At 52.1% G+C, this 15,451-nt stretch overlaps 1 protein-coding gene across 1 annotated transcript in view; it reads left to right on the forward strand.

The window, feature by feature from the left end:
* The window catches only part of Uroc1 (urocanate hydratase 1), a 32,686-nt gene that overhangs the window by 7,522 nt on the left and 9,713 nt on the right, over positions 1–15,451 (forward strand). Inside the window, exons 7-15 of the mRNA XM_020186350.2 lie at positions 2,742–2,808; positions 2,891–3,034; positions 4,111–4,199; positions 5,815–5,877; positions 6,150–6,329; positions 6,826–6,923; positions 7,598–7,670; positions 8,839–8,960; positions 11,627–11,697. Coding sequence (XP_020041939.1) covers positions 2,742–2,808; positions 2,891–3,034; positions 4,111–4,199; positions 5,815–5,877; positions 6,150–6,329; positions 6,826–6,923; positions 7,598–7,670; positions 8,839–8,960; positions 11,627–11,697 — 907 coding nt within the window. The remainder of the gene's footprint in view (positions 1–2,741; positions 2,809–2,890; positions 3,035–4,110; positions 4,200–5,814; positions 5,878–6,149; positions 6,330–6,825; positions 6,924–7,597; positions 7,671–8,838; positions 8,961–11,626; positions 11,698–15,451) is intronic.

Raw genomic sequence — 15,451 nt, forward strand, 5'->3', positions numbered from 1 at the left:
TGTTATTATTAGGTCTAAAACCTTTTTCTGTACCAGTGAAAGCCGATGTGGGGTCAGAGGGACAGGGGCTTACGTGCTGATCTGCTGCTTCCTGTGACCCTGAGTGACCATGGTGCTTCCACTTGGTAGATGGGACTGGAGTTCAGACAGTGGAGCTGTAGGATCAGAGGTGGCTCTGAGGGCTTAGCAGGGTGCTGCCTTCAGGGAAGGTGGGAATTGCCTGTCAGCAGAGGCAGGGAAAGCCTTAACTACTTTTCATTAATTAGCTGGGAAACACTCACTAAAGCAAAGCCTTTTGTCAGGTCGACAAAAAAGAAAACACCCAGTGCCATGAATGTGAGGGAGACCGAGACCAGCAGGCAGACTGTCCCCCAAGGCTGGGGGGCTGGGGCTGCCAACGAGCAGCTGTGTCCTGACTTCCTTGTCCAGACTTTAGCCCCACATCTGAACCACCACCAGGCATCTTGGTAGCACAGCACCAAGGAGCTGAGTCAGTCCCCACTCTGTGTGTCCTTGTCTGACCTTGGAACTTGGGTCTCCTTCACACAGAGGGGATATTAATTGCTCCTGCCTCCAAGGGATGTGTGAGAATCAGTGAAGTAATAGTAAATAATAAAAGAGAGGTGTCAGCATTGTGACACCCAGGGAGCAGTTGGGGTCTCTGCCCAAGTGGGTGCAGGCCCAGTAGGGGCACAATCACAGAGGGCCAGGAAGTCCTGGCGGGTTTCACCCATCTCCCTATGTAGATGTTTATTGTATTAGCATTATTCTCTTATGCTTATAACAGTCATTAAAACTTTCAAGATAAAGGCAATATATTCCCATTTTTAGAAGAAAAAACAGATTCTGAGTGGTCAAGTGCCTTTTTGGGTGTGTCATAGTAGGCAGGAACCTAACAGAAAGAGATATGAACTTCAGATGAAGCCTTTGACAGTCCCCTAGTCCTCAGGAAGACAAATGCCACCATTCCCCATCCCACTGTTGAAAATTAAAGTGTTTGATGATCGTCAAGTGATGGAAACCAGGATACTCCTGCACTGCTGGTGACAGCACTTAGGAAGGTGATGGGATCTAGTCCTGTTGAAAATGTCTGCATCTGACCACCCAGAGGCTCCCTCCTTGCTTTTTACCCTGGAGGGCACAGCTCACAGGTCCAGGGAGCAGACAGAGGTCACCCCCCCACAGCAGTTGTTCATGTAATGAAACCAGAGTCATGCTGATTACTGACGGGGTATGCCTTGGGTGCTGGGTGCTGTGATGTGGAATGAAGCGAGTGATGTGTGAGTGCTGCACGGGATGTCAGGAGCAAGCTGCAGAAACGAATCCTAGAGAGCCAGGCTGATAGGGAAATGATACCAGTAACCACTCAGCAAAGCTTTGCACCGAATGTCATTTGTGGAGGTGTCACCTACAGCAGAGAGCCTGAGTCTGACATGTACAGCTCGGTGAAGTCCGACAGTTGTGAGCACCGACCCACCACCACTCAATGGTGCCAGGCACCCCCAGCCCCAGGGTCCCCAGTAGGAAGACTTCTCAAGGTGAAGTCCATTGAAGATGCTTGCTCTCTCTCTCTCTTTCTCTCTTTCTCTCTTTCTCTCATGTCTGGTTCCTTCTCTGGGCCACACCATATGTAGCAGGACCCTGTCCCCTTTCTGGGCTATATAGCACTCCTCTGTGCTCATATGCATGATTAATTTCTCTCTTCTCCTGTGGGTGGACATTCACTTTGAGACCCACTGACCTGACTTGTTCTATTAAAAAATTTATTATCACAAATGTCCAGATTAGTGATTGCAAGAGCAGACTAAAATGACACTTACACTGAGGACATGTGTTTGTTGATAGAAAATAATGTCAGGTTTTTACATTTCCAATAGCATCGTCAATAGCACACTTGTAACAATAAATTTTATTAAATTTTTAGATGTATTCACATACCCCAGGGGCATATTTTATCACGATGATATTTGCCTGGCTAAATATTAGATTTTTTTTTTTTGGCAGTTCTGGGGCAGGCAGGTGCTCTACCACTTGAGCCACACCTCCAGCCCTTTTTGCTTTTAAGGTTATTGTTTTTCACATAAGGTCTTGTTTTTTGCCCAGGGCTAGACTCAGACCACGATCCTTCTACCTCTGGCTTCTCACGTAGCTGGTATGACAGGCATACACCAATAGCCTGTCTTCCCAGTAGAGATGGGGTCTTGCTAACTTTTTGCCTGTGCTGACCTCAAACTGTGATCCTCCTGATCTCTGGCTCTGGAGTGGTTGGAATTACAGGCATGAACCACCATGCCTGGCTCTAAATGTTAATTTTTAACACATAGTATCATTCGTTCTCCATTGCTACATAACACATCCCTCCAAAATTCAGTGACTTAAAACAACACGTGTTCAGGTTTTGACCACCACCAGGAGACTTGCCATGAACGTTGCCGTGTGTGTCTTTACCTGGGCATCAGCGTGCGGGGCCAGGCTCAGTGTTATCTGTGTGGCCAAATCTTGCCCAGGTGATGTCTTCAAACCAATTATAGGGCAGTTCTTAGGAGAAAAAAAATCTGTTTGTAAAACACCTGGAAGGCTGGAGGGGACCTGAATTGGGGGACAGAAACTTACTATGTTCACTCCTTGTTTTTGAAGATAGTGCATAGATGACTTTGGGGGCAACCTAAAAGGGGGTCAGGAGAAGCTGCACCTGGCTCCCCTGCTCAGCCCCCTGCTGGTCTCTCCCTCTCTCTGCACAGGTATGGCCAGATGACAGCGGGCAGCTACTGCTACATCGGTCCCCAGGGAATCGTCCACGGCACAGTGGTGAGAGACAGCCCCACCCAGTGCTGAAGCAGGAGGGTGGACATGCTGGGAGTGGACCTCACCTCACCTCCCCTGCCTGCAGCTCACCGTGCTGAATGCTGGTCGTCGGTACCTGGGCGTGGAGGACTTAGCTGGGAAGGTCTTCGTCACCTCTGGCCTTGGCGGGATGAGTGGGGCTCAAGCCAAGGCCGCAGTCATTGTGGGGTGCATCGGAGTGATAGCAGAGGTGAGCTGGCTAGAGTGTCTGCCTTTCTTCCTCCCTCCTTCCTCCTTCCTCCAATCCAGACCCACAGAGCTGCTCAGACCCACAGCTCCCTCTCCCCTCTTCTCCCCCCAGCCTCCCTGGCCTCTCCCACAAAGCCTTGCTTGATCTCCCTGGGTGGGTCCCCTGATTTCAAAATGGCTGTCGTCCTCCATGGTCAACACCCATTGACTGCTCATCCGTGAAGCTAGGACTGTCTGCTTATGGGTACTGCATCCCCGTGTCCCACCAAATCCCAGGGATCTAGATGGGAGACTATGTGTTTGTGAATAAAATGAGTGCAGACTCCCCAGCTCTCAACAGCTCAGTGTTGGTGGTGGAGAGAGTGTTTGCAGGGAGCTACCGGTGTCTTTGGCAAGTACCAAGAAGAGGAAGGAAAGCAGCAAGTACAGGAAGCAGGGAGATGTGACATAAGCCTTGGTGATGCACACCAGTGTCATTTGTACTTAGTTGACACTAAATCTGTGTCATACACACCTGTACTTGTTAGGACTGTGTTGGCTGCAGGTTACAGAAAATATATCTGTGGCAGCTTAAGTAAACAGGGCTTTCTTTCTGTCATGTAACTAGCAATGCCAGCATTGGTTCAGCTTCTCAGTGATGTCAGGGCCAGCATCTCTAGATTCTCCTGTGGTTCCTTCATAGGTACAGAATTGCTGCCCAGCCCCAGCCATCCCATCCACATTTAAGGCAGAAAGAAGTGAAAAAGGAAATGTCAGCTATGACTAACTCTATTTCACAAGGGAAGTCATGTCTCAGAAACCCCTCTTTTATCTCATTGGTCAGTCTTGGGCCACACAGTATTCTTATCTACAAACAGTGAACAGGTAGCTCTGATTAGCTTGGACATGGATCATCTTCTGAGGCTGAGTGCAGTGTCAACCTGAACACAGTCAGGGTTCTGTTGACAGGGAGGTGATAGAAGCCCAGGACTATGTTATAAAAGTGGGGCGGTCTGTGGGGGTGTGGCATCTCCCTTGTGGGAGAGCACTTTTTTAGGGGTGATTTGTAACAGGTGGCCCTGTGTCTCCTGGCCACAGGTTGATAAAGCCGCTCTTATGAAACGCCACCAGCAAGGCTGGCTGATGGAAGTGACCGACAGCCTAGACCACTGCATCGAGAGACTCAGGTACCTAGCTCCAAGCACCCAGTGTTGAAGGCAGGAGAAGAGGTTCTGGAGGCGGGGCTGGTCTGCATGGGCCTGTGCAGTGCCTGACAGCTGGCCACAGGCAAGCCCCTCGCCAGGTGCCGGCTGCAGGTCCTGCTGTGGAAATGTCACATTTCTCCCGGTTGCTGTCACTGGTGCAAGGGAAACCACTACATCTGCATCCTTGGTAGTCAGATGTGTGGCTCTGGTGGGGTTTGCACCACTCTCTTGGTGTCCTAGACCACGGTTTGGGAAGGAGTGCAGGTGTGGACCCACCATGTGGCCTCGGGAGCCTGGCATGTGGCAGATGCTCATCTGCTCACCAGTTGGGTGAGCAGATGGCAAGCAGTGCAGATGGTGCCTCTGCCCCCAGGCTCCTTTGGGCTCAGCAGGGCACAGCGCTCCCCGCTGAGCTGACAGGTTGTCTGGGGGCCTTTGAGGCATCCCCCCTTCCTCCTGTCATGTCTTCAGAGGTGTGGATCACCCCGAACACGCACACAGGTGTGCACACACACGCACACAACACAGGCACACGCATGCACACGGGCACACAACACAGACACGTGCACACACATGCGCAAAACACAGACACACAGACACATGCACACACTTATATATAGGTATATGGCAGGCACAAGCGACATACATGTGTATACATCAATACATGCAGAGTGCACACACCTACATGCAGACATGTGCACACATGTGTATGCATGCATGAACACAAATACACACAGACACGTAAGCATACACATGCACACACTTATACACAGACATACACACATGCATCAAACACACATAAACACGTGCACATGTATACATGCATGGTGCACATGAATGTACACATAAACACACGCACACGCACACACAAAGCAAAATCAGTTTGGGGAGCTGCCTGGAGCATCCTGTCCATCACACTGTCCCCAGCGCGGGGGAGACACAGATGGGTGTAGTGAGCCTCCCAGCAGCTGGGTTCCCGTGGGTCCTTCCACAACCCATCATGGGTTGGCCTGGCCACTCCTGCACTGTGCTACGTCATTTGAAGGAGAGGCGGCATCTGACTTTGGGGCCTGTCTTTGGCCAGCCCGGGGTGAAGCGGGATTGTGGTCTCTGCAGGCCACTCTGCCGACTCACCTGTCAGTGCTTTTAGACACTTCCACACTTGCAGCCTATATTACTTATTCCCTTCTTCTGTTTGCCAAAATATGCTTTGATTTTTCTTGCCTTTGCATTCTTCCAAATAATTCTGGGAATCATCTTTAGTGAATTCTACAATTCCTGCCCCCTTGAGTGAGTTCTATAAGAACTCCTGTTAGAGTTGTGACAGCCATTGCCCTCATTCTCCAAAGTACCGCAGAAAGCCGTCTCAGCATGCAGGGTGGGTTTTCCCCACCTGGCACATTCCGGTCTGTGTTTTCCCTTTTTCATGTCTTGGAGTCCCAAGAGGACACCTCATGCTTGCACACAGTCCTTCTGCTGGCCTCATGGATCTGTCACATTCGCCATTGTTAAGTTGCCTGGGTGTGATGGGGATGGCTGCGTCCCGGCAGTCAAGGGCAAGGATGGCAGCCTCTGCTCTGTACCTATGTCCTTCTAGGGCAGCAAGGAAAATGAAAGAGGTGCTCAGCCTTGGCTACCATGGCAACGTGGTGGATCTTTGGTAGGTGGGAGTTGTTGGCCTGGGGACCCCCAGGGGACCCCCTTCCAGCAAAGTTCCCAGTGCCAACCAGGTGTTTCCAGGACAAAAGCTCCAAGCCGCAGCTCTGTCCCGCCTCTGAGGACCAGCATCCTTGCCAAGCCCACAGCGCCTTCCCACCCATGTCCTGTCCAGGGGAATAGTGGGCCCTGCCTACCGGGTATGTGGGTGGGAAAATGGGCTGCAGTCCCCAGAAGCTGACCCCAGTCCTCTGGCCCACACGACTACTGCCCCAGGGAGCGCCTGGTCCATGAACTGGACACAACGGGGGAACTCCTGGTGGATCTCGGATCAGACCAGACATCCTGCCACAACCCGTTCAATGGTGGCTACTACCCTGTGCAGCTCGGCTTCTCAGAGGCCCAAAGCCTCATGGCCTCCGACCCAGCTGCATTCAAGCACCTTGTGCAGGAAAGGTAGGAGCAGGCCCGGGGGTTCCAGGGACTGGACAGCCAGCCTATCCTGTCACCTGGTTCTCAGGTAACCAGCTGTGGCCTGGAACAGGGTCTTAACCTATCTGAGCTGAATGTCCTGTCAGAGGGGATCAGGAACAGCAACACTCCTGGGCATGCCAGGGGACAGAGTGAAGTGGTATTAGAAAACCCCCAGGGCAGCTTCCTACCAAGTCGCTGAGATTGGTGCATATTTTCCCTGGGACCTACAGAGGTTAGTGGTCAGTAAACGCTGGGTCTTGAAGGGTACAGAGAGTTTAAACAGACCCAGGTCAGGGCCATTCCAGGCCTACAGCACTGGGTGGGGAGGATGTAGGCCACCATGAGCTCTGAGGAGGCCGAGCAGCCGAGCACAGGCCTTTCTAGGTGGTGAGATCAGAAGGCCACAGGCCTTGTTGGGATGGGCTGGAGGGCAACCATGAGGCACCAAGGGACAGAGCTGACATGCCCGCTTTTGCAGCCTGAGGAGGCACGTGTCAGCGATCAACAGGTTAGCTAAGGAGAAGTTCTTCTTTTGGGACTACGGCAATGCCTTCCTCTTGGAGGCACAGAGAGCAGGTAGGAGAAGACGGTCTGCGCATGGAGCAAGGCCAGGGCTTGAGCAGACTCCCTTTCTTCCTGCTTCACACTGACAGCTCAGCACAGGGTCCCCAGTGGGTGCAGGGGACAGGGGAAGCTTCACTCTGCCTCTGCCCAGGCCTTGCTTCTGGACGCTCTTCCCACAAGGCAACTGGGCCTCTGTGGATCTCAGTTTCGCCACGCATTGTAAAAATAGAAAATGCCCTAGAGAGGCCAGGTGTGATGCCCAGGGACGTACTTCAGGGCTAAACTGGGCAGCTTTCCTTTGTCAGGCTGGGAATTTTCTGAGTAAGCCAGGAGTCTCATTCACAGAGCACCAAGTCCAAAAGGCCCAAAGGTGCATGGGGGGGGGTCTTCCGCCCTCTGGCCTCTTCTCCCTGGTGACTGCAGGACCTGATGTGCCTCTGGATGGCACCACTGGAGACAGAAACTAGGGCTGCCAGCAAGCATGTCCACACCTGGAGCCCCAGCCACAGGGAGGGCACCACCTAGAGACCAGCCATAGAGATGGTAGCATGCCATCCCCAGGCTGCCCCCTGCTTCTTTTCTTCTTTTCCTTAAGAAAAGACCTTGCTGATCCTTCCCCAGCCTTTCTCTGGGCCCTGGGTTTAAGACACCACCTGGGTTGGTCACATGGGTGATTCTGTGTACAGGAGCAGATGTGGAGAAGAAAGGTGCCAAGAAGACAGAATTCCGCTACCCCTCGTATGTCCAGCATATTATGGGGTAAGTGATAGGATGGCCCTGGCTTGGGATACCCAGTGCCACCCATACCCTTCTCAGGGTCTAGGACCTGGCACTCTGGCTAGAAAAGCCTCAAACTCTGACCAGCACCAAGGCCATGGGCTGAGACCCCTACATGGCCCAGAAGTGGCCAGGCACTGAGTCACAGGGTTTCTGCCAGAACACTCAGGTGAAGAGGAACTAAAAACCCAAGAGACTTCTGCAGTGCCTCACTGAGAGAGCAAGGAATGAAGGGGCCAGCAACTAAGGTCACTTCCTGTGAGCACCCTCTAAGTAGCCACATTTCTAAATGGCACAGCTGAAAATGTGCCCATCTGACAACTACAGCCAGTGCCTAAGGGGGCAGATGATGGCTTGATCCCAAAGACCAAGATCTGCTGTGGCCCTGCAACCCATGTACCTATCTAGAGTCTCAGGAGGGTCAGCAACCCAGGAGAAGTAGGAAAGGAAGAGGAAACAGAGGGGACCAGGGTCTCGGATGGAGGATGCAGGGCCAACCAAGGTGCCCAGGCTTTAAACTGATAGACCTCAGTGTACACAGAAGGGACCAGAGAGGGATGGAGGTGAGAAAGGCAAAGGTCACCTGCTCAGGTTCACTGTGACATTGAGGTAGAGCCAGGAGTGGGTCAGGGTACAGGGCAGCCAGACTCTCCCTAGGGAGGGGACCCTGGAGCAGAGCCCCAAGGGATGCACCAGCCTGACCTGCCAAGCATGGGAGTGATGGAGGGGCCCAGGTCACTGAGTCCCTACATCCAAGGTCACCTGGATCCCAGAGAAGCTCAGTCCACCTAAGATGAATTCACCAAAGGCTGAGTCCCACATCATTCCTTTCTCTCAACAATTTGGCTTTAGGTGACAAGATGTCACTTATTTAACAGCAATTTAAGAAATTGTCCGCTTGTCCTTGTCCCAGCCATCTGCTCCTACAGCTGGAGGAAGAGACAGAGAGGGCTGGAGAGAGGACAGAGAACTGGGAGGGAACTGGCAGGCAGAAGGGGACAGAGAGGCAGGGAGGCCCTGATAAACCTCTCCTGCACTAGAGGCCTGAGGGTTTCAAGCCCCTCCCTAGCACATGCTGCTGCAGCCCAGCCCCAGACAGGAGATGCCGTCACCCTGGGCAGCCCCAGTTGAGGAGGCCTCACCCTTGCAGGGACATATTCTCCCAAGGCTTTGGGCCTTTCCGCTGGGTATGCACGTCCGGAGACCCCCAGGACCTGGCTGTCACAGACCAGCTGGCCACATCGGTGCTGGAGAAGGCCATTGAGGATGGAGGTGATGCTGTTGGTAGGGAGGTGCTCACTGTGGGTGGTCGCCCAAAGTCTGGCCTCTAAGGACCTCTGGCAGCTGGTGGAGATTCTGCCAGATGGCTTCTGTGAGTCAGCTGGCTACACAAAGGGACCTAAAGAACCTTGAGGCAACCCAGGAAGATCCTGTCCCTGAGTGTTGTTTTGAGCTTTGGAAGCACAGGCTCCAAAGGCACACCAGCCTCCACCTTCCAGAGCCATCCTCAAGGGTGCCAATCAGGACCTTCCTGTTGCAAGTGACAGAAAGCCACTATGTTAGTCAGTTGCTGTCACTATGACAAAATACTTGAGAAAATCAGTCCTCCTGTTAAAGAGGGAAAGATTTATTTTGGCTTCAGAGTTTTCCATCCATGGTCAGCTGGCTTCCTGTCTTTGGGCCTGTCGTGAGGCAGCACATCATGGTGGGAGCATGGTGGAGCAAATTGTTTAATGTACAAGCTAGGGAGCAAAAGAAAGAGAAAAGACCAGGGTCCCCTTCAAGAACTCCCCACCACCACCACCCAGTGATCTCACTTGCTCCTACTATGTTCCATGTCTTAAAGGTTCCACCACCTCCCAACAGCACCACAGGCAAGGGACCAAGTCTTCAACACATGGGCTCTTGGGAACATCTCAGATCCAAACTTCAGCACACTCAAGGTGGCTGAAGCAGACAGGGCCTTTGGGCTCAGGTGACTGAGCAGTCACAGCCAGGGCTTGCTGGGCTGGCATTGTTGGGCACCCTTGGCACACCACGCAGTCCCTCTCTGACTTGTATGTCTAAGAGCACTTGAGCACTGACCTGGTTTCATGTCTGTCGGCACTTCTGATCCATTGCAGCTGCCTTTTGTGAGCATCCTGCTGCCCTTCTGGGCTGCAGTCCACATCTGCCAGGTCCACTTGGGTTTCCTGTACATCTTGGGTTGTGCAGATGTAGAATATTGGTTCTGCCTCTTTCAGCTGAGTGATTGCAATCTCTCTGCATCATATATGCTGGCTCCTTTAGAACACACTGCATTTGACATTGTTGGTCTTGTGTAAAAGATGAGGCAGGTAGGAAACTTCCTCAATTGTCAGAGGCTTTTCCATAGGTGGGGTGTGACCTCTTCCCTGTGTGGGTTAGTCAGCCTTTGCTACTTGTTTTAAGTCACCAGAGCCCATTTTAACCCTGTTACCCCACTCCAGTTCAGGTGGACTGAGGCAGGGGTCCAGGCCACACAGATCCAGGGCTGGAGAACCAGGCAGAGAGTAGCCAGGCCACCTACATGGGAGGAGCCAGGCTAAGTGAAGAAGAAGCTGGGGCTTTATGGTAGGAGATCCAGCTCAACCTCAGGCTTCCCTGACTTAGAACAGCTGCCACTGGTGGGGGGGGGGGTTCTAACAACCAGCCCTCCAGAAAGAAGCCCAATGTTCTACCCAATGGCCATGGTATAAATTCTCCCAGCATGGCTGCCTTCAGGCTAAGACTGGAACCTGCTCTGCATTCAGGAGGAGCACCCTACCTGAGGAGTTACCATTAGATGCAGATAACCCCAAGGGCAGTGATGAGTTTAGTATTGCCTTCATTTCTAGTATATATATATATTTTTTGTGGTACCAGGGTTTGAACTCAGGGCTTCAGCACTTGCTAGCAGTTGCTGTACCTCTTGAGCCACACCTCCAGCCCTTTTTGCTCTGGTTATTTTGGAGATAGGATCTTCCTTTTTTCCCCACACTGGCCTTGTTTTTGGCTTCCTACAATTACTGGGATGGCAAATATGCACCACCACACCCAGCTTTTTTCTGTTGAGATGTGGTCTCACAAACATTTTTGCCAGGCTAGCCTAGAATTGCCATCCTCCTGATCTCAGCCTCTTACTTAGCGTGGGATGACAGGCATGCACCACTGCACCCAGTTATCCACTGAAATGGAGTCTCAAAAACTATTTGCCTTGACTGGCCTAAAACTGTGATCCTCCCATTCTCAGCCTCCCAAGTAGGTAGGATTACAGGCATGAGCCACTGGCCATTTTTAACATAATTTTTGAAGTGTGAATTTATTTAAGTAAGATTTTAATGACTGCTGACTCACATACTTCTAAAAAGTTATGGATCTCTCATGAGCTGGTTTGAGCTGGCTCCCACACACCATGGCTACCACCCTCTGCCACTCACCCTCTGAGATAGGCCAAGCTCATTCCTACCTCAGGATCTTTGTGCCTGCTGTTCCCTCTGCCTAGAACTCTGTTCCCATGGAGCTTTGTGTAGCTGGCTCTTCTTTGCATTTAGGACTTCTCTTGAGTGTCAATTTCTTGGGGAGCCTCTGGACCCCCTAACCCGTCACTCCAGTGAGCACCTCATCACATCGTTATTTTCTCCACGGCCAACTCCTGTCTTTGTTCTGGTGTCTGGTATCCATTAGGCCCTGGATAGCTGTTATTGGAGGGAATGAAAGCAGCAGGCAGCAGGTAGCATGAGTCCATGTCCCACCTGACATTACTGTCAACACCCAAAGCCAGGGTGGCTGGTGGGATGCAGGTCAACTCCCTGGCCTGAGTCCTAGCTCCAGAGATGGGGTTGGAACAGGAACCTGTGGCAAGCAGCCTGCAGAAGAAAGGACGGAGCCCCTGGCAGGGGCTCCCTGTGCCGTGACGCTCCTGGCCCTTCTCCCTGCAGTGAAGGCGTCTGTGAAGCTGCAGTATATGGACAACATCCGCTGGATCCGAGAGGCCGCCAAGCACCAGCTGGTGAGGTCTGGGGCCTGGGGCGGCTGGGGCTGGGCTGCAGGCCCCTAGGGAGGCTGCCCAGAGATGAGGTGCTGCTAACAGGGTCCCAGCGCAGCCCACGGCAGACACCCAGCTTGCAGCCCTGCACCCAGTGTGACTTTGCAGCAGCCCCCGATGGCCACTGCAGAAGGGGCAGTGGCCACTTTGCCTGAGAAAGAAGCCCTGGGTGAGGATGTGGAGAAACTGGAACCCATGACTGTTGGTGCAAGAAAGCATGGCGGTTCCTCAGAAGATCTGCAGTGTGACTTCCATGTGGGCCACCCATCCCACTGTGGGTTATGTCCAAAAGAATCAGAAGCAGGGTCTCAAAGATGTGTGTGTACACACACGTTTACAGCAGCCCGATCACCACAGCCAACGTGCGTTGACAGACGGGTGGAAAAACAGCTCACAGTCTACTCCCAGTGGAGTCTTACTCAGCCTTAACAAGGGAGGACTTCTGACATGTGCTCCACACAGGGGAAGCTGAGTGAAATCAGCCAGACACAGGGGCAGACGCTGTAGGATTGCACTCACATTTGGTCTCTAGAGTGGTCAAATCCACAGAGACCGAAGGTAGCATGGTGGGTGATGGGCTGCGGGGGTGGGGAGAGTGTTAAATGAAAAGTTCTGGAGACTGGTGGTGGTTAGATGGTTGCATAGTATTATGGATTAGAGGTGACCCTGCAGGCCTAGTTTGGGCTCCGGGGCCAGACCCCGCACCGAAATTCTCAGCTGTGTGTCCCAGGGTGCGTGGCTCAGCCTCTCTGAGCTCCATCCTGTCATCTGTGGAGGTGGTGGCGATGAATCTTGGAGCAGGCCCTCTGCAGCCCTTCCTGTACACAGGCTGCCAGGCCCAGAGCACCAGGTGCATCCTGCCCATTTCTGTGACAACAGGAGGGCGAAAATGCCAGCAGGGGACACAGGGCAGGGTCTGTGTCCATCACAGCCATCAGGACAGGTGTCTGACTTGTGCATTCAGGGCTAAAGTCTGAGAGCTACAGCTGTGTGACAACTGGGAGAGACACAGGGACCAGCCAGTGCCTAGGCCCCTGAGGGGATTCAAACTGGGGATACTGAGGCTTCTGAGGACAAAATGGAAAAAAAAAAAAAAGCCCTAAAAACGGAGGGAGGCATTTGGATCACATGCCCGTGGCCTGAGACTGTCTAAGTTAGTGGGTCCCTGGCCTGGGGATCTCAGGGCCAGGAGAGGACTGCTGCTCCTGGGTTGCCCCATCCTGCTACAGTGGTTTGCACTTTTGTTCCAATCACAAAACCCATGTGCCAGCAACGGTGTCTGTGACCTGTCCAAGGCTGGAGGGCCTGGGGCTCAGGAGAGCTCAGGGCCACAGGCAGAATGTATCAGTCCAGAGACAGCCAGAGAAGGAAGGAGGCCGAACCTCCAGGAGGGCCGCCAGCATGTCTGAGAAGGGCTGCCAGCGGCGGAGAGAGTCAGACAAATGCAGAGGCCAGATGGACACTGCACAGGGCAGCAAGCAGGACTCGTCCATGTTTGGATTAGGAAAGTACTGAGATGGTGTGCTCCCTACCAGCTTCACGGCGTCTTTCTCTTACAAATGATGGTCATTGTGAAAGGTTGTCTTTTTTTTTTTTTTTCAGTGGTACTGGGGTTTGAACTCGGCCTTGTACTTGCTAGGCAGGGGATCTACCACTTGAGTCACACCCCTAGCCCTTTTGTTTTAGTTATTTTTGAATAGGGTCTTGTTCTTTTTGGGTCAGCCTGGACCATGGTCCTATTAATGCTTCCTTCATAGCTGGAATGACAGGTGTGCACTACCACGTCCAGCTTTTTATTGGTTGAGATGGGGTCTCACTGACTTTTTGCCCTCACTGGTCTAGAACCTTGATCCTCCCAATCTCCACCTCCTGAGTAGCTAGGATTACAAGTGTGAGCCACCACACCATTTAATGCTCACTACCGGCAAACTTGACAATTTTATGTCAGTTCTTTCCCTGGTTTTCCCCTTTTGATTCAAGAAATGTGAAAATCTCGGTGGCTTTACACTTATTGATTTTCCAAAACATGTTTGTAGCAGCTGGTGTGAGCAAAATCAGGCTATTCAGTAGAAACCCCCAAGGACATTGGAAGCCACTGGACCAGCTTGCCCAGCCAACCCTGGGTTCATGGTCAAATGCCAGATGTCTCCATCGTGAGTCCTGCCACCTTTGCCCCAGGTCCTGGACCAGCCACCAGGTGACCAGATAGAGACACTGTTTCTTCTTTAGAGAAACTGTAGTTTCTCAGCCAGCACCATTGACATTTGAGGATGGATACTTTTTTTTTTAATTGTGACAAAATACACATTAAGTTTATCATCTTTTTTTTTGCTGTTGGCAGTACTGAGCTTTGTGCTTGCATGGATGGCAATTGCTCCTTCGCTTGAACCATGCCCCAAGCCCCTAAGTTTATTGTCTTAATGATATTAAGCATTTGCAGCTCAGTGACAATAAACACATCCACGGTACAGCACAGCATCACCACCATCCATCTCGGGACTTCCCACTTCCCGAGCTGAAATGCTGCACCACTAAACAACCAGCTCCCCATCCCCTCCCCCAGCCCTGACCCCACCGTGCTACTTCCTGTTCCTAGGAATCTGATGGCTCCTGGGGACTCATGAGTGCAATCACACAGCGTCTGTCTTTTTGTGACTAGTTAATTCCACTTGCCACGTCTCAAGGTTTATCCACACTGCAGCACGTGTCAGAATTTCCTTCCTTTTTAAGGCTAGATAATATAGGTGTTCCTCTGTACCCATGTGGTATTGGTTTCAGGACCCCATAGATACGAAAATCCATAGGTGCTCAATGGTGTGGCACTTACGTAGACCCTGTACACACCTCACCTGTACTTTAACCATCCTTAGATTGCCTGTAATACCTAACCTCAATGTAGTTATAACACCCCATTGTTTAGGAAATAATGGGGAGGAAGTCTGTAACCCTTCAGTCCAGTTTTTTCTTGGATATTTTTGGTCTGTGTGGGTCGAACCTGCAGACACAGAACTCAGGGATGTGACTGTACTCCATCGTACAGATGGGTCCCATGCCACCTGTTCCTCAGCCACCTGTGTTGCTTCCGCCTCTTGGCTGTTTTATATATGCTCTGAGAACATGGGTGTGCAGATATTGTTATGGTGGGTCACTGAAGGAGGTTTAGCAGCACCCTACCCAAGCTGGCAACACCCAAAAATGTCTCCAGTCATTGGCCAACTGTCATTCTGGCTGAGAACCGTGGGGCTAAACAATGACTCGTTTTCACTTTTGAAAGCTTCTGTCTCCGGGACCAACCACTCGTTACCTTAGAGTTGCTGTGCATTGGAGTTGTACACAGGTGACAAAGACAGGCACAGGAATCCAAGTTCAGACCCACGAGGAAGTTGCTCTACCTCTCTGGGCTTCAGAGAGCTTGTGATGAAGACAGAGTGTCTTGTTCGGATCATGACTGTGGACTGTAGGGAAAGTACTTGGGGTGAGCCAGGCACATTAACCAGCACGCTAGGTGATGGTAACTCCAGGAGGGCCGGTGCCCATAACAGGTCACCTCCCTGGGGCACAGGTGAGACAGGGTCTCTGAGGCTCCTCAAGGATGAACCCTAGGAAAGATGGATCATGGACGGGCGAGTGGTGGTCCAGACCTAATGACAGACCCTGGTGTGGCTGTCTGGTGGGCTGGATGCGTGTGCCTCAAACCCCCAGACTCCAGAGCTCCCAC

Source organism: Castor canadensis, chromosome 10, assembly GCF_047511655.1.
Source record: "Castor canadensis chromosome 10, mCasCan1.hap1v2, whole genome shotgun sequence".
Taxonomy (NCBI): Eukaryota; Metazoa; Chordata; class Mammalia; order Rodentia; family Castoridae; genus Castor; species Castor canadensis.